The following is a 24,508-nucleotide window of genomic DNA, read 5'->3' on the forward strand; positions in this document are numbered from 1 at the left end:
TATCCTTGGCTCCTTCCCCTTGCTCTGCTTCCTGACTGCCATAAGCAGAGCAACTTTCCTTTGCTATGCCCTTTTGCCCTGATATTTCTGCCTTGGAGCCAGTCGACCATGGACTGAAACATCCGAAACCGTGAGCCAAAATAAGTCTTTCCTCTCCAAGTTGTTTTTCTCAGTTATTTGTCACAGCAACGAAAAGCTAACACATATATGTTTGAGATCCAAGGGTCTTTAGCTCTGCAGAGCTGTTTACATACAGAATGAGACCCTGCTTGGACTTCTGCAGTGGCTCTCACTACCAAAGCAGTTTCAGTCCTTGTTGCTTATTTCACCGGAAAAAAATGACAATGTTAACCTCTAATTTGGGAACACATTGAAAAGAATTCAATGTAATGTTTTGTTTTCAGGAGCTATCTATCACCAGACAGTTTGAGTCAATAATTTCCACAAAAATATCAGCCCTCTTTAGTTTCACATTGCATGGTCCTTTGTAGAGTTTCACATTTCCCCAACAGTGAAAAACAGCTTTTCCTTCCACTGAGATACAGAGGTAACAGACACCCACTGAGAAAATTATGACATACATTCATAAAGATATTTTAGCAGAAATACAAAGGTTTGAGATAAACACAGTAGCTAAAATACATATTGTATAAACAAAGCAAATATAAAAGCATAGAAAGTATCATCTTCTTGGTTTGTTAGACAAGTGGAAAGGCAGGTCCTTATACCCTATGACTTGGTTAAGAAAATATTCAGTCATCTGGTATATACAGATGCTGCCAAAACAGAGAGGCACAGGCTACACTGTTTCACAGAGCCTCATACTTGATTTTCACACATCTGGCTTATAAACAAGCCGAGCCTACAGCATAGTGAAAAGATGCTCAGAGCCTCTGACCAAATCCCATGAGGTCCAAAGGCACATGTGGGATAAATACTATATTTCAGTCCAAATCTGAGAGGTGTGTGGGGAAGAAGAAAGGATTTTGTTCAGAAAGACACCAATTCTTCTCTCTTTCCCAGAAATACTTACGAAGCAGGTGCCATTCATCTTGCTGTATTGTCTTGGTTAAATTGAAAGGAATGTTTCGTAAGCGGATTGGCTGAGAAAAGTGGTACTTGATAGCTGTACACCGCTGTGCAATACCTTGAAGGAAAAAAGAAATGCGATTTACTAGTCTATTCATTTGTAATAGAATTCTGGAGACCTAAGGCAGAATAATTTATCCTAAACTTGGTTGAATGGAAGAGGGGATAGGAATCTTGATGATTCTCATTAACAGAGGCATGTCAGAACAGTAAAAACCTAAACCAAGAAATAATTCTTAACTCATGTTTCATTTTTTAAAGTATTAAATTTTACAAGGATCTATGTATTACCCGAAATGGTTTTCCATTCCAAGTTTGTAGGACCTAAACATTAAACTACCCAAAAAGAAACAGCCTAAAAGTTTACGGATGGCCAGGAATAATCAGTTCCAGAATTTTAAATTAACACATAAATTATATGTCTGAATTTGACCCAATCTCAAACTTTCAAATAGGTTATATAGAAAAGTTCATTAGGAAGTGTATAATTTGAAATCAGAAAGCATTTTTCCATTAAGACAACTTCTACATGTGGTGACTCTATCGTCAAAAGCCCATGTAACCCTCACTCAGCTAATGTCATTCTTCAATACAAATGTTATTGGCTTGAGTTATGGATCTTGAGTGAAAGGGTAATACTGAAAGTGGAAAGGAAAAGGAAAACAATTATTTTTCCTGCTTCGTCTGGTTGCATGGCTAGCCCTAGGCACGACATTTTGATATGGGCAAGGGCACTCACTGGTTGATCTTGAACCCTCTCCTCTGCTTTTACTGCATAAATGAACAAAGTCCTATTCTTCTAAATGCTTCTGAATCTCATGAAAAGTACCTATCTTCTCTTAAAATTAAAGAACAATTGAAACTTCCTTCTTTCACTGTAAGTTATTTTGGCCAGTTGTTTGGATAAACACAATCTCACTAAACTAATTTTTATAAAGGTTTGAGTAAATGTTAGTCCTTTAACCCTGACAGTAGTTCAGAAGTGTCCTCATAGATGCAAATAAATCTCTAATTGGTGGAATTTGAGGAAGCATAAAAGTAAAGTGAACTTTAAAAAAGAAAATCAGACATCAAAAGGAGGAGATTAATATTTAAGCATGGTTCATATCATAAGCTAGTCAGTCCTTCCTGTGAACACACCTACAGGATTATCTTCCCTAAGGAGTTTCCCAGATATTAATGTGCATAAGAATCATCTGAGGTGTTAAAAATGAAAATTCCCTGATTCTACCTTAGATAATCTAAGTCAAAAGATTTAAAATGGAACCAGGAACCTGAAGTTTAACAAATATCCTATATAATTCTGAGTACTGAGGCAGGTAGTCCTTGAATCTCAATTTAAGAAAGACTACCCCAAAATATCAATGATTTTTGGAAGCTTTTTCCCTCATGAAACCACAGAGACACCAAAATCTCAAGGTTCTTTTCTTTTTCTTTTTAACATGAGCCCCTTGGTCGTGGTTGTAAGGTCTAAGGCATATAAGTTAGGTGTTTTTATGTAAGTTAGATGTTTATAAGTACCTGTGCTTGCAAAGAGCAAATAATCTGGTGTAGGAATAAATGCAGTTAAAGGACCACAATGTGATAATAGCTTGCATTTCTATTATTCAAAACTATCATTCCATTTAATAGTCATCTGTAGGCTGATCTTAAAGCTCCACACAAACACAAAATGAAAGGCTAAAGTAGAATCGAAGATGAGCCCTAACAAACACACACAGTCTGTTGCCAGAAACTTGGAGACTTAACAATGGTTCCAGGTATTGAAGGACTTTTCTGTCCAACTATTACCTGAACACTAAGCTAATCAGAGACTTCAGGGGCCACTTATGACAAAAAACACAAATTACAGAATTAGCTTAGGAAAGTCAATAAAAAACAACAGCAACAACAAAAATAATGACAAATCTTGGGGAAGGGGAAAATCTAATTCCCAGAGTTGCAACACTATATTATTTAAAATGCTGAGTTTTTGACATGAAAGATCAAGATAAGTAAAGATATAAGAAAGTATGGTCCAGGGCTTAAGAATGTAGTTCAGTGGTACAGCATATGGTTAGCATGCATGAGGCCTTGGGTTTGATCTCCAAGCACCACAATTAGAAAGAAAGGAGGTAGGGGATAGGAAAGGTAGCAGAATACAACAATTACTAATAGGGCATTATGTAAAATTGTGGATGTGTAACCGACGTGATTCTGCAATCTGCATTTGGGGTAAAATTGGGGGTTCATAACCCACTTCAATCTAATGTATGAAATATGATATGTCAAGAGCTTTGTAATGTTGTGAACAACCAATAAAAAATAAATAAATAAATAAATAAATAAATAAATAAATAAATAAAAAAGAAAGAAAGGAGGGGAGGGAGATTGGCTCATAAGGGAAGTAGGAAGAAGCAGTCACTAGAAACTGGCATTTTGGGAAGCCCAAACATTGAACTTATCTGATAAAGACTTTAAAACAGTAGTTCTAAATATGTCTAAAAACTCTACAGTAAATAATGTCCAAAAACATAAGGTATGAAAATGATACCTCACAAACCAGAATATCAGAAAAGTGGTCAAAAGTATTTTCTAAAATTCTAGAGTTGAAAAATACGATAACTGAAATGAAAAATTCACTAGCGAGAATTCACTTCAACAGAAGTTTTGAGCAGGCAGAAGAAAGAATTAGCACACTGGAATATGAGTCAATTGATATTATCCTGCCTGACGAAAATAAAGAAAAACAAATACAATTTGTGAGATCAATTATACCAACCTAAGTATAATGGGAGCTACAGAAAGGAGGAGAGAATGAGGCAAAAATAATATTTGAAGAAATAATTTGTCCAAAGCTTCCGAAATTTGATTTACAAAATAAATTTATACATCTAAGAAGTTTAACAAAATATGAAAAGAATAAACTCAAAGAGTTCCCAACTCAGACACATAATAATGAAACTGTTAAAAGCCAAAGATTGAGCAAGAAGAAATCAGGAAGAAAAAACAACTTATCATGTACAAGGATCTTTACTAGATTAACACCTTATTTCTTATGAGAAACCATAAAGTCCAGAAGAGAGTGGGATGATGTTCAAAACATTGTAAATCAAGAATTCTATATGCAGGAAAATTATCCTTCAGAAACGAAAAGTAAAACAAAAATGAAAAGAATTGAGCACTATCAGAAATTCCCATGAAGAAATACTAAAGAGAGTTCTTTAAGCTGACATGAAAGGACTGTAAGTGAATCCACATGAAGAAGCAGCTGTAAAAGCCATGGCATAGGTAAACATAAAAGCCAGCAAAATCCATGCTTCATTTGTAATTTTTTTCTCCTATCTGATTTAAAATTCATAAAGAATAAAGCAATAACTATCAATCTGTGTTGATGCACATACAATGTATAAACATTGAATTTGTATGACAATAGTACAAAGGAGGGGAGAGGGAATGGCACTATATAGGAGCAAAGTTTTTATATACAATTGAAATTTATTTGGTATTAATCCAAACTAAGTTGTTAAAAATTAAGATGTCAGTTCTAATTAATAGGTTCACTACTTGGAAATTAACAATGATGACAAATATATAAAAGGTAATTAAAATGGCACTTTAGAAAACTTTCATTTAACACAAAATAAGACAGTAATGGAGAAAGTGAGAAACAAAAGTCATAAGGCATATAGAAAACAAAGAGCAAACTGGTAGATACAAATCCTACCTTCAGGAATTACATTAAATGTAAATAGATTATAATACCAATCAAAAGATAGAGATGGGCATCACGGATAAAACAACATGATCCAACTATTTAGTGTCCACAATATATACTTTAGACTTAAATAACACACAAATAGATTGAAAGTAAAAGAATAGGAAAATATATACCATGGAAATAGTAACCAAAAGAGAGATGGAATGGTTATTCTAATATCAGACAAAACAGATTTCAGGCAAAAACTATTACAGAAGATAAGAGAGACATTTTAAAATGATAAAAGGATCACTACATTAAGAAGAAATAATAATTATAAACATATAAGTACCTACCAATAAAGCACCAAAATACAAAAAGCAAAAACTGACAGAATTGAAAGAAGAACCAGATAATTCAACCAACAAAGTAGTTGAAGAATTCACTAACCTACTTTCAATGATGGCAGGACAACCAAAATTCAACAAGGAAACAGAAGATGTAAACAACTCTATAAACCACTAGATGCAACAGACATTATAGAACACTCTACCTAACAACATCAAAATATGCATTCTGCTCAAATGCACATAGAATATTCTCCAGCACAGACCATATATTAGGGTTAAAAAATCAATAAATTTAAAAGTATTAAATTAAATTCATATAAAGTATGTTCTCTCACCACAGTTCACGGAAATTAGGAATCAATAGCAGAAGGAAGATCAGAAAATTCACAAATTTGTGTATAATAAGTAATACACTCTTAAATAATCAATGAGTCAAAGAAATCATGAGAAAATTAGAAAACACGTTGGGATTAATGAAAACAAAATCACAACATACTTTTTATATCTAAATATGAGGTGTGCCTTTGAAAACTCATGCATAAGATAATGCAGGAATGTTCAGAAGTGGAATGATTAGATTATGAGAACTACAACTCAACCAGTGGATTAATCCATCTGATGCATTAATAATTTGAGTGAATCAATGGCAGGTAGGGCATGGCTGGAGGAAGTAGTTCAGCAGAGATGTGCCCTTGCTAACTATTATCCCTGGCTCCTTGCCTTCAAGCTCTTTCTGCTTCTAGCTGTCATGAGCTAAGCAATTTTCCTCTGCCATGTCCTTCTGCCATGATATCTGCCTCACCTTGCACTCAGAACTATGAAGTTGGATGAACATGGACTTAACCTCTGAAACTGAACCAAAACAATGTTCCCTCCTCTAAGTTGTTCTTGTTAGTCACAGTGACAAGAAGCTAACACAATACTAAATTTATAGTATTGTTCAAGTATTGTTCTAAGTTTAAATAGAGAGCTTAGAGGGAAATTTATGTTACAAAATATCTCAAATTAATAACCTACCTTTCTACCTTAAGAAACTAGGAAGGAAGAGCAAACCAAACACAGAGCAGAAATAGATACAGTATAAAATTAGAGATAAATGAAATAAAGAATGGAAATATAGAGAAAGTAAACAAACCAAAAACTTGGTCTTTGAGAAGATTAATAAAACGGACAAATTTTTAGCTAGACCTTTTTTTTTTTTTTTTGGTACCTGGGATTGAACCCTGGTGGGCTTAACCACCGAGTCACATTCCCATCCCTTTTTATATTTTATTTTGAGACAGGATCTCACTAAGTTGCTAAGGTTGGCTTTGAACTAGCAATCCTCCTGCCTCAGTCACTTTAGCCACTGGGATTGCAGTCATGCACCACCAAGACCAGCTTTAGCTTTAAAAAGAGGGAAGATTCAAGTTACTAAAATCAGGAATAAAACAGAAGCTACTGAAGCAAGAATTAGACAGGCAGTCAGTATAGATAGGTGAACCGAGTCAGGTCAGATCAAAGAGGCCAATTTTGAGTGATTCCACCAAGTCGAAGACTGTCCCCTGAGGGACTGAAATGTTAATTACTTCAGAGCCCTTCCTCCACCCTTATCAAGAAACTGTCCCTACTCCAACTCGTTGCTAAGGTTAACCTGTCCGCAGGAATTGCCCCTCCCTACAGGGAGCTATAAGGTTACTAATGAATGTGTTCTGGGCTGGTCCATCCGGCCCTTCCCCTTTCAGCCCACCTGTTTCCCACCTAAGGCCACCCCACAAGCATTCCTGGACCTAGGAAGGAGAAAGATAAGGGGGAGATGGCTCCAGAACAAAGGAAGCCTAGGACATATAAAAAGGGTAGAGCACTTCTCTTCTGGGGATACCAGGATACCAGCTATGGCCCCCTCCTCCCTCCTGGGAGAAGTCTGTCACCCCTTTTTAAGTAAACCCTGCTTTATATGCTTGCCTCCGTTTGCTTCTCTAATGTTCAAACTTCAACATGGGAGGGAACAGAACTCGTCACTGATAACCAGCAGTATCGCTATTACTAACAAACTTACAGAAATAAAAAGAAATATAAGGAAAAACCACAAAAAAATTATATGCCAATAAATTAGACAAGACAGAGGAAATAGCATATTCCTAGAAAGACACAAACTCCAAGACTGACTCAAGAAGCAATAGAAAATCTTACATATATGTCAAGAGATTGAGTTAGTAATTAACTTAGTAAAAAAATTTCCCACAAGGAAAAGTCCAAGACCAGATGACTTTGCTGGTCAGTTTTACCAAATATTTGAAGAAGACTTAACAGTCTTTCACAGATTCCTCCAAAAAATTTTAATTAAAAAATTATATATACATATATTACATATATGAGAGAGAGAGAGAGAGAGAGAGAGAGAGAGAGAGAGAGAGAGAGAGAGGGGGGGAGGGAGGGGAGGGGAGGGGAGGGGAGGGGAGGAGAGGGGAGGAGGGAATACTTAGCTCCTAACTCATAATATGGAGTTAGCATTCCCCTAATATGAAAACCAAAGGCATCACAAGAAAATTACAAAATATTCTTTATGAATATACACACAAAAATCCTTAACAAAATACTGGCAAACATTTAAAAAGAATTGTACAATCTGAACACTCAGTACATAGTAAAGGAAAAATAAATAAAAGACTATAGTCAGAATATACAAGAATTCTGGGGCATTAAGAGACTAAAGTCATTGGCATTAAAGAGGGCATGGAAGTAGAGGCTAATGTTATTAAGAACCTTTCCAGTGAAATAATAGCAGAAAACTTAGAAATGAGGTGGACATCTACATATTGGATTATGTAGAACTCCAAGTAAACAATAATAAAAAAGAAGCTCTTCAAGGGCTGGGCATATAGCTCAGTTGTTAGAGTGCTTGCCTCACACGCACAAGGCCCTGGGTTCAATCCCCAGTACAACAACAACAACAACAACAAAAAAAAAAAAAAAAGAAAAGACTCTCTTCAAGATATATCATAATCAAAATGCCCAAAATAAAGAATAAGGAAAGATTATTAAAAGCCTCATGAGAAAAATATCAGGTCACATTTATAGATAAACCAATAAGGATTATTACTGATTTCTCAGCTCAGACTCTAAAATCTAGGAGGGTTTTGAATAAGAAAATCTAAGCTCTAAAACAAAAGAACTGCCAAACAAGATTTCTACATCCAGCAAAGCTAGCCATCAGAATCAAAGGAAAAATAAAATATTTCCAAGATAAGGATAAGCTAAAAGAATTTGTGACCAAAAAGTCAGCACTACAGAAAACAGTTAAATAATATATACAGAAAAACTTAAAAAACAAACCCCTAAGCTTCTGGATGAATAAAGCTCACTAGAAAAAAAAATCAGTTAAGCAAATAAAAATTAAGACTGATTTAATGTATAAAATAATCAAAATGCCAAGAAATAATAATCATCTTTCTATAATAATTCTGAAGCCGGGTGCAGTGGTGCACACCTGTAATCCCAGAGGCTTAAGAGGCTGAGTCAGGAGGATTGTGAGTTCAAAGGCAGCTTGTAGCAATGGTGAGGCACTTAGCAATTCAGTGAAACCCTGTTTCTAAATAAAATACAAAAATAGGGCTGGGGTGTGGCTCAGTGTTTGAGTGCCTCTGAACTAAATCTCAGTACCAATAATAATAATAATAATAATAATAATAATAATAATAATAATAATAATAATTCTGAATATAAACAGTCTCATCCCTTCAATTAAAAAGCATAGGCACAGTGAATTAAAACACAACAAGAGTGTATATGCTATTTGCAAGAGATTCGTCTTATGAGTAAAGACATCCACACACTGAAAGTAAAAGGATGGAAAAGGATATTGCATGCCAATGGAGTCCAAAAACAAGCAGGAGTAGCTATTTTCAGATTTGACAAAGCAGATTTTAAAAAATGAATCAAAAGAGACAAGGAAGATCACCTTATATTGGCAAAGGAAACAATACAACAAGAAGTCATAACTATAGTAGAGATCCATGTGCCAAATTCTGGTGCACCTAATTACATAAAACAAACCCTTCTAGACAAAGACTCAGATAATCATTATACGATAATACTGGGTGATTTCAATAGGTAAGTCATCCAGACATAAAATGAATAAAACACTTCAGACCTAAAAAAGTCTATAAATATAATAGACCTAACAGACATCTTTAAAATATTTTATCCAACAACTCCTGACTTCACTTACTTCTTAGTAATGCATGCAGCCTTTCTCCAAAATAGATCATATTTTAGGACACAAAGCAAGATTTAACAAAACAAAAGAATAATTTAAAAAGCAATATAATTTCTTGCATCTTATCAGATCATAATAGAATTAAGTTAGAAATCAACAGCAAGAAAGATTATATAAACCATAAAAACACGTGAAGATTGAAAAATACATTTTTTGAGCAAGGAATGAAATGTAGAAGAAAAGAAAAGAGAGGGAAATTTTTTTTTTAATTCAGAGAATCAAAAAGAATGGTGATGCAATCTACCAAAATCTTTGCCAACTACTCTTCCAGTAGGAGTTTAATATCCAGAATACATAAAAATTTAACATCAAAAGAAAAACCAAATAATTCAGTCAATAAATAGGCAATTTCTCAAAAGAAGATTTACAAATAGCCAACAAATATATGAAAAAATGTTCAAGGGTTGGGGTTGTGGCCCAGTGGCAGAGCATTTACCTTGCATGTGTAAGACACTGTGTTCGATTCTCAGCCCTGCACATAAATAAATAAATGAATGAAATAAAGGTCCATCAACATCTAAAAATTTTTTTTAAATGTTCAATACTTTTAGCTACTGGGGAAATGCAAATCAAAATTACACTGAGATTTCATCTCACTACAGTTAGAATGGCAATCAGAAAGAATACAAATAATGAGCTGCTCATGGTGGCATATACCTATAATCCCAGTGGCTCCAAAGGCTGAGGTAGGAGGATCACAAGTTCAAAGCCAGACTCAGCAATTTAGTGAGATCTTGTCTCCAGATAAAATATAAAAACAGGGGGCTGGGGACATGGCTCAGTGGTTAAGCACCCCTGGGTTCAGTCCCAGTACAAAAATATATATATACAAATAACTATAAATGCTGGTGAGGATTTGAGGAAAGAGGTAAACTCATGCATTGTTAGTGGACTGCAAACTAATATAACCTTTTGAAGAGCAGTATGGAGATTTCTCAAAAGACTAGGAATGGACCACCCTCACCCCACATATGACCTAGTTATCCCACCCCTTTATTATCCATCCAAAAGAACCAATATCATTATACTATAGTGATACCTGCACACAAATGTTTATAGCAGTGCAACTCACAATAGCCAAGTTATGGGACCAAGCTAGGTGTCTGTCAACAACAAATGCATTAAAAAAAAAAAAGGTCCATATACACAATGGAACTTTACTCAACCATGAATAACAATGAATTATGTAATTTGTTAGTAAATGGGTGGAACTGGGGAACATCAGGCTAAGTGAAATAAGCCAGACTCAGAAAGTCTAGGTTTGAATATTTTCTCTCATATGTGAAAGCTATAGAGAGAGGTAAAAAAAAGAAAGAAAGAAAAAAGCGTTCTCACAAAAACAGAAAGGAGACCAATGGAGTAGAGGAAGAGGAATGAAAGAAAGAAAAAAAAAAGGAGAACTGGGAAAATACTGGGGAACAAAATCTACCAAATTATGCTATGTCCATGTGTGAATATAACCCAATGAATCCTGCTTATATAAAATTATAGTGCATAAACTAAAATACTAATACTACTAATAATAATGGAGATCAGTAAAGGAGAACAACTGAAACAGGGAAGAATGAGTGGAGGGAAAGGGCACGTACTGGGGAATAAGATTGATCAAATAATATTATGTGCATGTACAAATATGGCATAATGAATACCACTATTATGTATGATATAATGTGCCAATTAAAAATGATTTTTTAAAAAATATTTTTTTTAGTTGTAGATGGATACAATACCTTTATTTTATTTATTTATTTTTATATGGCACTCAGGATTGAACCCAGTGCCTCACGTGTGACAGGTGACCTCTCTACCACTGCGCCACAACCCCAACTCTAAAAATGATTTTAGAAAAGAGTTTTACATCAAGATCAAGTAGAATTTATCTCAGGAATGCAAGATTGGTTCAATATAATAAAATCAATTAAGCAATACACCCTATCAATAGAAGACAGAAATCACCTGATCATGTCAATGCTCTGAAAGAACATTTGACAAGATCATATAATACTTGTGATGAGCCTTAGAGCTAAATATGAAAGGTATTATTACTTCTACTAAACAAAAAAATCCGAAGCTCAGGGAGGTTCAGTAATTAGTCTAAGACCATGGTACAATATGGAAACCTAGCTTTAATCCAAACTTTGTACACTACTCACTCAGGAAAGGTAGAAATTCTCAACCTTGTAGAAACATATGTTAATTCTATAGGTAGCTAAAACTGTAGTTCTAAAAATATACATTAATTTGAAGTTAAAAAAATGCCAATTCTTCCAGCTTAGCATCAACATATGCTCATTTGGAAACAAATCTGAAACCTAATCGGAGTTCTGTCTGTATATTACCCAAAACCCCTGTATCTGTTACTTGAGATGTGACTGGCTCCATGGCTGACGTAATGGCTTCACTGTACCTGCATCTGGCAGAAGCTACTTCATGCTAGAGATGAGGTGTGGCGGGAGAAGAGATGGCTCTCTCACACTCAAAGGACCTGGCCTTAGAACAACTTCTGCGCTAGGAAATGTGTGGCCCATTTCAAATCATCGCAAATTTCCCCAGGTCCCATCTCCTCCTCTGCCTCTTGCTGGTAACAGGCAGAATCCCAGCAGGCAGGGAGTACAGCAGGGAGAAGGCGGCAGCTGGACGGGTCCTGTCCTTCTTCTCAGGGGAGCCTGCATGTGCCAGGAATGAGGTAAGTAGTGCATACATCACCAAATGGCCTTTCCTCCCCCACTGGGATCTGGGGCTAAACCAAGAATTCTAAAGTGAGAAGAGAAAGTTGGTAAGGGGAGTGACCAGATTTAGCCTGCAGTCAGACCTAGACAGCAACAAGCAGTGCTCAAAGATCCTGGAAATGGGGATTTTTGATAGTAAGCTCCTCAGCTACATTTGGGGGAAAAAAGAAGTCCTAGGGTCCTAGTGCGCCACTCCCTGGAAAGATGATGAGAGACTTCAACAGAATTAGAAGAGAGAGAGGGGGTGAAGGATGGATCAGCAGCAGTGTCAGAAACCAGCCATTAGCTTTTTTATGTCCTTGATCTTAAACAGTTGTTCCCCTGTCGTAGCAGAAAGTCAGAGAGATTTTGAAGAGGAAAGCGTATCATTAGGGTTTGGCTTCCTACAGCACACACATTGAACTGACAAAATGAAACCTGACAAAAATCACACAGGAAAAGGCCAGATGCTACTTGATGGCTTGCCAAGGAAAAAGTGGGTCCTTTGGATAAAAAGACAAGTGTATCTGGGGTAGGGACAGAAGCTCGCGCAGTGCTGTTAAGGAGCGATGCTGTGAAAATCCACAAGGAGGCACTAGACGCAATGTTTTCAAAGCCACACATGCAAACTTTGAAATTAACCCGGCTTTCTGGGTTTAGATAGCAGTGAATCTGGCTCTCTGAAAAGGAACACAAAAAAGCATGAGCTCATAGCACCAGATGGCATCACACAATGGGGGGAAGAAATATGCAGAGGATTGAAAAGAACAAGTTGTGGTCTATATTTAGTGATTAATTAGCTTCTTAAAGGGCCAAGTAGAACCACTTTAATGATGATATAAACCACCGAATAAGATACATAAATGTGTGTTGCACAGGGGTGAGGAATAGAGCTTTCAGTGAATTTCTGTTGTTTCCAATGCTAAGAGATGTTTTAGTTCCAAGATAAATCATAGAAACCCACACTGAAGAGTCAATGAGGGAGAAACAGAAGAAGCTGCAGAAGATGCTATAAAAAGTCATTATTATCCATCAAAGATGAGGCAGTGTATGTGACGCTTTAAGGCCTTGCAGTCAGACAGATGTGGGTTTGAACTGCAGATGTGTGACTTCTGGCAAATTATTCCACCTCTGTGAGCCTGGGTTCCCTTATTTGTAAAAGAGGGGAAATTGTGTTGGATACCTCATGAAGTTATTGCGAGGGATGAAGGAGGCAAGGCAGGACTCAGCACAGATGTGGCCTACTGTAAGCACTCCATAGAGGTCTGGATTCTGAGTGGCCTCTTGGCAGCTGCCCACATTCATTACAGAATCCTTGCCACATATCAGAAGTCTGTAATCTCAATGGCCATCAGTTTAACCCAAGTGTACGGAGTGATGAACACACCTGTATAGCAAAGGCCCAACTATTAGCTCTCATTTTTTCTCTCTATTCTCGCCACCTCAGTGCAAGACGGCCATTGCCTCACTCTGGAAAAAAAAAAATCACCAGCTGACCTAGCCACTCTCTTAGCCTTTAACCACCCCTATGCCACTGCTCCATAATCTGCTGTTGTGAAAACCTGGGGCCTCCACTGCCCATCAGTAAAATGAAATATGAAGATTTTTGCTATATCTACCTGCCTTTTAAAGTATCATGAACTTAGGTTGCTTTAAATTAAGGACTACAAGTGAAAAAAACAGTTTTACTTGCCGTGATAGAATTATGTATTCATTTGAAAACAAAGTGCCTGGCACGTGCAAATGCTACATAATTGTTTATTAAATAGCTTTAATGCTTTGCCAAGGTGCCAGCTTTCAAAGTTTGATGACCCAAAGGTGAGAAAGTCACTCGTGGGCCCTCAGAGCAGAACCTAAGACTGGGGTCTCACTATGTGGCTCTGTCAGGCCATCTTGGTCATCTGTCTCTGTCCAAGCAGATAGGAGAGGGTTCTCCTTGAATCAAACCCGGACACTAACACTTCTCATCTGTGTGCACCCCCACCTCACTTGTAGTTACCTGGGACTGGTTCCTAAGGGTTATCTCTGCCCTTCTCAAAAGTGTCCCATGGAAGTGTCAAGCCCACTTCTGTGAGTCCCTGCCCCTCCAACCCTCACCTTGAAACATCTCCAAACCTACTGAGCCCTCCATACCCACTGTCTCGGAAAAGTCCTCCTGAAACTCCAGAGTCCTCGCAGATCACTCTTTTCTTGGGTTTTATATTCAAGTCTCAACTTGAGCTTCACAACCCGGCTCTTGTAGTCAGTCTGCCATTTCCTAAGAGATCAAAAAGTCTGCCTCCCAATTAAGCACCCAAGTACCTTGGGAGAGGAGGAGTGACTTCTCCTTGGTATGTGACATTTGAGAGACAGGTCCAAAACAGGTGATGACAACTGATGCTTCCAGGAGTCCTCTAGCAGAAGGGGTCGGTGGCCGTCTGCACTGTTTCCTAAAACATTTTAAGGGAACCTCGGAATTCCATAACTGGCCCATGGGCTGAATAAAGAGTTGTTTTTCTTGCCGGCTCTGCCAGCATGCAGCCTACTTTAAAAGGAAAGATCAAGGTCACAGGGCAGGGCAGCAACCATGTTCTAGTTGGAGAGATTTAATTTCAGAGCAAATCAGGCACTAAGCAGACAAAAGAAAATATTTTCCTTATCTCCTCCTTTATTGAACCCTCACTTAAATAAATAAACCAAGTACAGTAAGCTTAGTGACTTAACACTGACTTTTAGAGCCTCCAATGGCCAAAACCAGTCCCAAAGTAAAGCCCTGGAGGACAAATCTATGGAGTCCACACTATTTAAAGGAAGGAGATACAAGACTAGTAAACCTGAGCTGCACTGTCTGGTGGAACTATAATGTAAGTCGTATAAAATTTTAAATTTTCTAATAGTCACATTAAAAGTAAATGGGAGGTTTTAATATTTTATGTGTAAACATGTATAAATATAAAATTTTATATATTTAATATTTAATTTTTAACATTTAATATTTTAACACACAATCAATACTTCAAAAATTATTAATGAGATACTTTGTTTTTCATACTATGGTCTGAGTAGTACTCAAAATCTGAGTCTGGTGTTTGTGTTCTGCTTACAGTAAATCTTCTTTCAGACAAGCCTCACTTCAAGGACTCAAAGTCCCAAGAGATTGGTGGCCATTGTATCAGAGAGGAGGTGTTTGGATGAAGTTGAATAAGCCTCCAGTGAAAGTGAAAGCAACTGAGAGTGGAGATGTTTAATAAAGGAAGGATCTGAGAGATGGGAAAATTATTCTTTGTTTAGGTTCTCTCTCCATAATATACTCTCCTGTTCCTCTTAATTATTTGTTTGTATTTATGAAGAACCAACTTGGTAGCTATGGAATTATATGTGGGTTCATTCAACACTCTCTGGAGCAAGATGGCCATATGCATTTTGGGTTCACCATTCACCTGCTAATGGCGCCCGTGGCAAGTTACTTAAATTCTCTGAGCACCAGTTTCCTCATCTGTAATAGGTAGACAGTGATAGCCCATTTGCCTCACAGGAGGATTAAGTAAAACAATCTTATATTGTTAGTGTTGGCTTCCATTATTATTATCATTACTACTGCTGCTTTTTAATCTAAGCAAACCCAGACAACTAGACTATTTCTTAAAGACAGATTTGGATGAAGTTCCTTAAACTACATACATGTGATCTCTTGAGGCAAAGAGGGAGATTTCAATGACAAGTCAGACAGATTCAAAAATGCCAGAGACAGTAAATGTCATCACAAGGAAATTAAAACAAAACAAAACAAAACAAAAATGGCAATGGAGCCAACCAGAAACAACAACATTCCAAACAAGGAAGATCTTGTGCAAAAGTGGAAACTATCCTGGGTTAGGGTAGTGTGTGGTTACTGGTTTCCTGAAATGATTTTGAAATCTCCTTGAATGTTGCTGCTATGTTGTTTCTAACAATAAAAAGTAATGAGATACTTAGAATTTTAACACCAAGAAATCTCGGCTTCTCAGAACCATCATGGCATACAGCCAGTGGCTTCACTGGTATGGTTGGTATTTATGATTTGTGGCTCAAGATGGGATATGATTTTATGTGGCTTGTGTGGAATTTTAGCCCCAGTTATGTACTCTCTGATTCTCTCTCCCTTTCTAATCTCCTCCTTTCCTTTATCTTCCTTCTCTAGTAGGAGACAAAAGAACCACAATGAGGAGACAATGCCTACTCTTTATTCTACATCTCAGAGTTACCATGGTGAGAAAGGGGGACATGATCTTACCACTGGAAAGAAGACACATGTAGACAAGAACAGACACACCCGCCCTACCTTGCTCCCTGAACCACTGCCTCATGTGAAACTGCACATACCCATTAACTCAGTGGATGCTCAACTGAAACACACCGTGGCCTTTGCCTTTCCAGAGATACCATGTTACCAGGACAGCCAATGGTCACTGCTGGTTACTCTTGTTCTGGTTACAACATACTACCTTCAGAGACATTCAAGACAGTCACAACTAAAGCTTTATTAATAGTACCGGATCTAAAGTTATTGTATGCAACCTGAACTTAAAAATCTCCTGGATTCAAAGGAAGATATTCAGTCCAGGTGGGAAGCTAACTTCTCCATTATGACTTTTCAATTAGTGTGAATGTCAATGAATGTGTTAAAAATGGTAACGTTAAGCCTGTGTGCTCCCAAATATTGCAAGAAGCCTGACAAGGCATTCTTTTTTTTCTCTGCATTTAAAATGAGTGTATAATAAGCGGCATGTAATAATGTAATCCAGAATATTAGCTTCAGGACAATCAACTGTGTGACTAAGAGCAATAAACTCAGCCTGTATTGATTGGAGCTTGGTTTCCTCATCGGTAAAATGGGTGATCACCCCATCTCCCAGAACTGTCATGAGGATCAAATGAAACAATACATACAAAGTGTCCTAACTCCCTGCTTGGTGCGTGTTTGGTGCTTTAAAAATGTTGGTTTCCATCCACTCCCTCTTCCCAACCTCTCTACAAGTAGCACAAGTAAACTGTAACCTCGGGACTGCAGTACTTTTTGGCATTTTAATCCTCAGCTCCAGCATTCGGGAGGAACTAAGCGGCCAAATCACAATCACTATCTTTTTCCCCCCATTTTTCTTATTGTGGTAAAATATACGTAACATAAAATTTACTATCCTTTTTATTGAGTATACTGAAGGTGTACAACTTGATAACTTGATATATGCATACATTGGAATAATCGCCATAATCAAGTTAATTAACACAGAGCTTTTGTTTTGTTTTTGTTTTTTTTTTTTAATTTTTATTATTAGTTGTTCAAAACATTACATGTTTTTGTTTTTGAGTGTGCCTGTAGTGAGACCATTTAGGATCTATTCTGTTAGCAAATTTCAAATATATAATAAAGTACTGTTACCTGTGGTCATCATGCTGTACATCAGGTCTCCAGAATTTATGTATCTTGCATAGCTGAACCTTGGACCAACATTCTATCTCCCCATTTCCCCCCAGCTTTCAGGCCCTGGTTAACACCATTCTCTACTCCCAGCCCACCTCTCTCTCTCTCTGTTTCTATGAGCTTGGCTATTTGGGATTCCACATATGAGATCATGCAGTTCTGTATTCCTCTTTATCCACTGACTTACTTCACTTGGCATAATGTCTGTGGAGTCTACCCAGGATGTTGCAAATGGCAGGATTTAAGGCAGAATAATACTCAATTTTATGTTTAATCACACTTTTCTTCCTCCATTCATTTGTAGATGGATATTTACATTGTTTTTATATTTTGGCTATTGTGAGAAATGCTGCTAAGAATACGAGGATGTAGATATGTCTCCACAATCCTGATTTCAACTCCTTTGAACAAATACCCAGAAGTGGAATTACTAGATCATATGACAATATTATTTTCAATTTTTTGAGAAACTTCCAGATTGATTTCATAGTGGCTATTGCAATATACATTCCCACCAACAATACCATCATTGTGGTATGTAAAAAATTTCCTCACCAGCACTTATTTTTTGTTGGTAATAGCCACCCTAACAGGTAAGAGATTGCATCTCATTGTGGTTTTGGTTTGCATTATCCTGATGATTAGTGAGATTGACCACTTTTTCATATCTGTTTGTGTGTGTGTGTGTGTGTGTGTGTGTGTGTAAACATATATATAATCATTTGTATGTCTTCTTTGGGAATATGCCTAGTAAGTTCCTTTGCTCATTTTTTATTTGTTCTATCTCTTTTTTAACTGTTATATAAGTGCCTTAAATATTTTGAATATTAACCGTATTAAATATATGGTTAGCAAAATTTTCTCCTGCTCCATTACCAAGACCAGTATCAAGAAGGGTTTTGACTGTTTTCTTCTAGAATTTTACAGCTTGGGGTCTTATATTTAAATCTTTCATGTACTTTGAGTTGATTTATGTGTATGGTATAAGTGTTTAGTTTCATTCTTTTGCACATAGATATCCAGTTTTTCCAACATCATTTACGAAGAAACTATTTTTTTCCACATTGCATATTCGAGGCACCCTTGTCAAATATTAATTAACCACATATATGTAGCTACTTCAGAGTTTTAGATTTTGTTTGTTTATTTTGTATCAGGAATTGAACTCAGGGACACTCAAACACTGAGCCACATCCTCAGCCCTATTTTGTATTTTATTTAGAGACAGGGTCTCACTGAGTTTCTTAGCACCTCACTGTTGCTAAGGCTGGCTTTGAACTTGCAATTCTCCTGCCTTAGCCTCTAGAGCCACTGGGATTACAAGTGTGCACACCGTGCCTGGCTACTTCAGTGTTCTTTATTGTGTTCCATTGGTCTGTGTGTTTCCATACCAGTGCCACACTCTTTTGATTACTATTGCTTTGTAATATAATTTGAAATCAGAAAGTGTGATGTCTTCACCTTTGTTTCTCCTTCTCAAGACTTCCTTGGTTACTCAGGATCTTTCGTGGTTCCATATGAATTTTAGATTTTTGGGGGGGTATCTCTATGAGAAATGTCATTGGAATTTTACTGGAATTGCATTGAATTTGTAGATTGCTTTGGGTAGTAAGAACATTTCAACACTATAAATTCTTTTTTAAAAAATTTATTTTAATTTTTTTTGTAGTTGTAGATGGACAGAAGGCCTTTATTTATTTGTTTATATGTATGCAGTGCTAAGGATCAAACCCAGTGCCTCACACGTGCCAGATGCGCCTCTGCCACTGAGCTATAACCACAGCCCCCACAAATTCTTTTAATCCATAAACATGGGACATGTTTTCACATATTTGTGTCTTCTTCAATTTCTTTCATCAAGTTTAAAATTTTTGTAGTTTGTAATGTACAGATATTTTACCTCTTTGGCTAAATTTATTCCTAAGACTTTATTATTATTTCATGCTTAATTATCTTTAAGGAATTGTTTCCTTAATTTCTGTTTCAGATAATTCATTGTTAGTGTAGAGAAATGCAAATGATTTTTGTATGTTGGTTTTGCATCCTAAAACTTTTTTGGTAAATTTTCCAATTTCCTGTTATTAACTTCTAGTTTCTTACCATTTGGGTCAGAAAAGATACTTGATATGATTCTATCTTCTTAAACTTGTTGACTTGTTTTGTCATATAATCTATCCTGGTTTCCTTGAGTTGTATTTATTTCTGTTTGTTTTTTTTTCTGGATTTTGATTGCTTGTGGTTTTGGTGCTGAGCATTGAACCCAGGGCTTTGGTAACTTGCTAGGCATATGCTCTGCCATTGCTCCATATCCCCAACTCCATAATCCATCCTTGAGTATGTTCCATGCATGCTTCAGAAGAACTTGTATTCTGCTACTGTTGGATGGAATATTCTGTATCTGTCAATTGGGTCCATTTGGTCTCTAGTGTTCCTCAGGTCAACTATTTCCTTAGGGATTTTTCTTTGTATAATCTATTCAATGGTCCATGTGTAGTATTTGAGTCTCCTACTCATATTGTACTCAATTGCTGTCTATTTCTCCCTTCAATTCTGTGAATATATACATAGAGGTACCAATGTTTGGTGCATATATATTTACTATTGCTGTACCTTCTTTATGAACAAACCCCTTTATCATTATATAATGACCTTCTTTGTCTCTTATGACAGTTTTTCCTTAAAGTTTTTTTATCTGATGTAATTATAATCACCTCTTCTGATTACAATTTGAATAGAATATCTTTTCCCATCCCTTTGTGTACATTCTTAAAACTAACAGGAGTTTCTTGTAGGCAGCTTATCACAGGATCTTGTCTTCTGATTGTTTTGTAATTCCTTTGTCGCCCCCCCCCCCATTTTTTTCCTCTCTTGGGGTCTTCCTTTGTCACTTCATGATCTTCTGTGGTGTTATGCTTTTATTCCTCTCTATTTATCTTTTGTGAAGACTTTTTTCTTTGTGATTATCATAGGTCTACATAAAACATCTTATAAAAGACTGTTTTAAACTGATAACAACTTAAATTCAATTAGATACAAAAATTCTTAATTCTCCCTCCCTCACGTACATTGTATATTTCTAATGTCATGATTTACATCTTTTTATAACATATATCCATTAATAAACCATGGTAGCTATAGTTATTTATAAAAATTTTATCTATAAACACTTATACTGTGTTAAAAGTAATTTATACATCATCATAACAATATTCTGAATTTGACTATAGAGTTACGTTTATTAGTAAGCTATATATTTTTAAGGTTTTTAAAAATATTTTTTGTAGTTATAGATTAATATAATATCTTTATTTTTTACTTATTTTATTATTTATTTATTTTTATTATTATTAGTTGTTCAAAACATTACAAAGCTCTTGACATATCATATTTCATACATTTGATTCAAGTGGATTATGAACTCCCATTTTTACCCCACATACAGACTGCAGAATCACATCCGTTACACATCCGCGTTTTTACATACTGCCATACTAGTGTCTGTTGTATTCTGCTGCCCTTTAATATCTTTATTTTATTTATTTATCTTTATGTGGTGCTGAGGATCAAACCCAGGATCTCACACTTGCTAGGCAAGCGCTCTACCACTGAACTACAAACCCAGCCCTTTTCACATGTTTTCATGTCACTTATTAGCATCCTTTTATTCAACTTGGGGAGCTCTCTTCAGCATATCTTATAAGGCAGATTTAATGATGATGAATTCCCTGAGCTTTTGTTTGTCTAGGAAAGTCTTTATTTCTCCTTCATTTCTGAAGGACTGCTTTGCCAGGTCAAGTATTATTGGTTGATCATATTTGTCTTCTAGCACTTTTAATATATCATCCCCCTTTCCCCTGGCCTGCAAGGATTCTGCTGAGACATCCACTGATAGTGTTCTGGAGGCTTCCCTGTTTGCAATGAGTTGCTTGTTGACTGCTACTTTCAAATTTTTCTTTTTGTCTTTGACTTTTGACAATTTGATTATAATGTGTCTCAGAGAAGAAATCTTGGTGTTTAGTCTATTAGGAGTTCTTTAGGCATCATAGATCTAAGTGTTCATTTCCCACTCCAGATTTTGAAAGTTTTCCATTGTTATTTCTTCAAATAAGCTTTCTGTCCCTTTCTCTGTTCCTTGTAGAACTTCCATAATGCATGTATTATTTTCTTTGATGGTGTCACAAAAGTCACATTGGAATTCTTCACTCTTTCTTTTTCTCTTTTTCCTCTATTGTGAAATGCTCTATTGAGTTTGTCGTTCCAGTCGTTATATTCTACAGCTCTAGCATTTGCTTGGTTCTCTTTTATTTATTTTTTATCTCTTTGTTGAACTCATCATTTTGTTCATTTGTCTGTTGTAAATCACTGAGCTTTTGTAAATCATTGAGCTTCTTTAAAATATTTTTTTAAATTATTTGTTAGGCAGTTCATTGATCGCTATTTCTTTGGGATTAGCTGCTGGAAGTTTATTTTATTCCTTCAGTGGTGTTATATTTCCTTCATTCTTCATGTTCCCTGAACACTTGTGCTGCTGTCTTCAGATCTGAAGAAGCAGTGCCTTCCTCCAGTCTTTACTGACTGACTTCAGAGGAAAATGACCCTAACCAGCTAGAGAGAGAGATCTCAGAACTTTCCTACAAACACTCTTGCCCCATTCCATTCATTTTATTTTATTTATTTTTATTTGTTTTCCACTCATTTTATCTTGCAAGGGAAATCTTAGGATTTTTGGCAACTTTTCAGTTCCACAGAGTTAGTCCAAGTGCTGAGAGATTCCATTTATTTTCTTTAAGTGTTCAAAGCTGTGTACTTTCTGTTATTCCACAGAGTTGAGCTGGCTACTAATATCCATGTGGTATCTGCAGGAGCACATCATCATTACAGGCTTGTGTACACCAACTCAAGGATATGCACAGCGTTCTGGGGGCATGCAACAGCTAGTTGTGTTGAGGAGGAAGACTGCAGTGAGGCATAATATAGGACTTGTGGGTAGGCCTCTTGATGGAATACAGAGTTAGTAGAATCTGTGGCCAGATTTTGAGATTCATGCAGATTCATGCAACATTCGTGTTATAAGCCTCTTCTTCTTTTCCCTGCACCTAGATTCCTCCCCACAAGGCCACTCAGCCATGCTGATACCCTCAGTGATCTGGGTGGAGTGAAGCAGAACTGAGACCCAAGCAATGTCTTCTGAAGTTGTGGAATCTGGGCATCCACTACACTCTTCTTTCTCGACACCAATCTATGCCACATTGAAGAATAGGCAGCATGGGTAAAATGAAACTGCTCTTATTACCTTCTCTGATGCATCTATTCTGATTATTCTTTGCTCAGAGGTCCACTGAATTCCAGAGGTACTGCTGGTTAAGGGTGTTTGTCAAAACCAATATTTTTGTCAGGGCACTGGGGTCAGAATCTCTTATTCTGCCATCTTGTTGATATCACTCTCTTAGCCAATCCCAAGTATAAAGTTCAGTGGTATTAGGTACATTTTATTCTTATATAGCCATCACCACCATCCATCTCTAGATTCTTTTCATCTTGCAAAACTGAATTTCTACCTGTTGGGTGCAGTGGCTCACACCTGTAATCCCAGCTGCTCAGGAGGCTGAGGCAGGAGGAGCACAGGTTCAAAGCCAGCCTCAGCAACTTAGTGAGGCCCTAAATGACTTAGTGAGACCCTGTCTCAAAACAAAAAGTATAAAGGGCTGTCCATATGATTCTGGCTTCAGTTCCCAGTACAGAAAGAAAAAAGAAAAAAAACTTATTAAACAAAACCTCCCTATTCACCCATCCTCTCTCCCTGGCAACTACCATTCTACTTTTGGTCTTTGCACCAACCATTACCTTTTGTATTCATCAATCACTTACCATTTATTCTTCACTCATTAAATGAATGTAATAATGGCTCATTCATTCAACAAACCTTATTTTTCAATAATCTTTCAAACTGAGCACCTACTTTCTGAATCTAGAATATGGAACCACGAAAACTAAGAACTAACAAAGTGAAACTAACCCAGAACTCTGAAGGGAAGGAAAAAGAGATGGAGGGAGAAAGAGATCTCTTACTTGCCTTGTGATGAACAGTAAACACTGATAGCACTAGCAAATTTCTCAAATATTCAGGACCACAACTTGCTAGAGAAAGGCTGTACATTTTAGAATCTGGCAATGTTCCTGGGCAAATTATCCTTAAAAACCCTGTACCCTTTGTCCTTTCCAAGTGTCGTGGTAGAATTCTTCTAATTGTGCTACGCTTTGAAAAGTTTATTTCCCTTTATGAAATGAACCCTGAAATGACTAGTAACTACTGTATATGGAGATTAGGAAGGTGACATTTAGTACAGCTAATTTATGAAAATACTGACAAGGGCAATAGCTTTGTTCAGACTATGAAAAAAAAACGCAAACATATTTGCTATGGTGAACAACGTTCTCATGTCCTCTTCACCAGATGGGCTGCTGGATTTATGATAGGTTGTGTCACTGATACACATCAAGATAGATGGGAACAAGGAGTCCTTTAAAGCTGGTCTTCGGGATCTAAAGAGAGAGTTTACTAAAGCCTGAGAAGGGTGTGGAGAGTAGGAGGAAAGCATGGTTTGTAGGTAGAGAGGAGCTCTTAGATAGGCGGAATACTTTCTAATGTTCTGTGTAGCATAGTAGTATAACTATGGTTGACAATAACTAATTATTTCAAAATAGCTAGTAGGGAGGGTGAATGAATATTTTGAATGCTCCTACCACAAAAAAATGATAACTATCTGAGGTGACAGACATACTGATTACCCCTTCTGATCATTACACATTGTAAACATGTATTAAAATGTCACACTTTATCCTATAAATATCTACAATCACTATGTGTCCATCAAAAATTTTTTAAAAAGAGACTGCTAGATAGCTGGCTTTATAATTGATAAAGTTGTACACCTGGACTTTTATGGACTATTGAAAGCGATTTAAAAAAAATAATATAAATTG

General features: G+C 36.5%; 1 protein-coding gene across 1 annotated transcript in view; it reads right to left on the minus strand.

Moving 5' to 3' along the window:
• TMEM178A (transmembrane protein 178A) overlaps positions 1 to 24,508 on the minus strand; it is a 60,690-nt gene that overhangs the window by 12,708 nt on the left and 23,474 nt on the right. The window contains exon 2 of the mRNA XM_081264963.1: positions 1,034 to 1,147. Within this exon, the coding sequence (XP_081121089.1) occupies positions 1,034 to 1,147 (114 nt within the window). The remainder of the gene's footprint in view (positions 1 to 1,033; positions 1,148 to 24,508) is intronic.

This window comes from Spermophilus citellus (genome assembly GCF_964194105.1).
Source record: "Spermophilus citellus genome assembly, chromosome: 13".
NCBI classification, from domain to species: domain Eukaryota; kingdom Metazoa; phylum Chordata; class Mammalia; order Rodentia; family Sciuridae; genus Spermophilus; species Spermophilus citellus.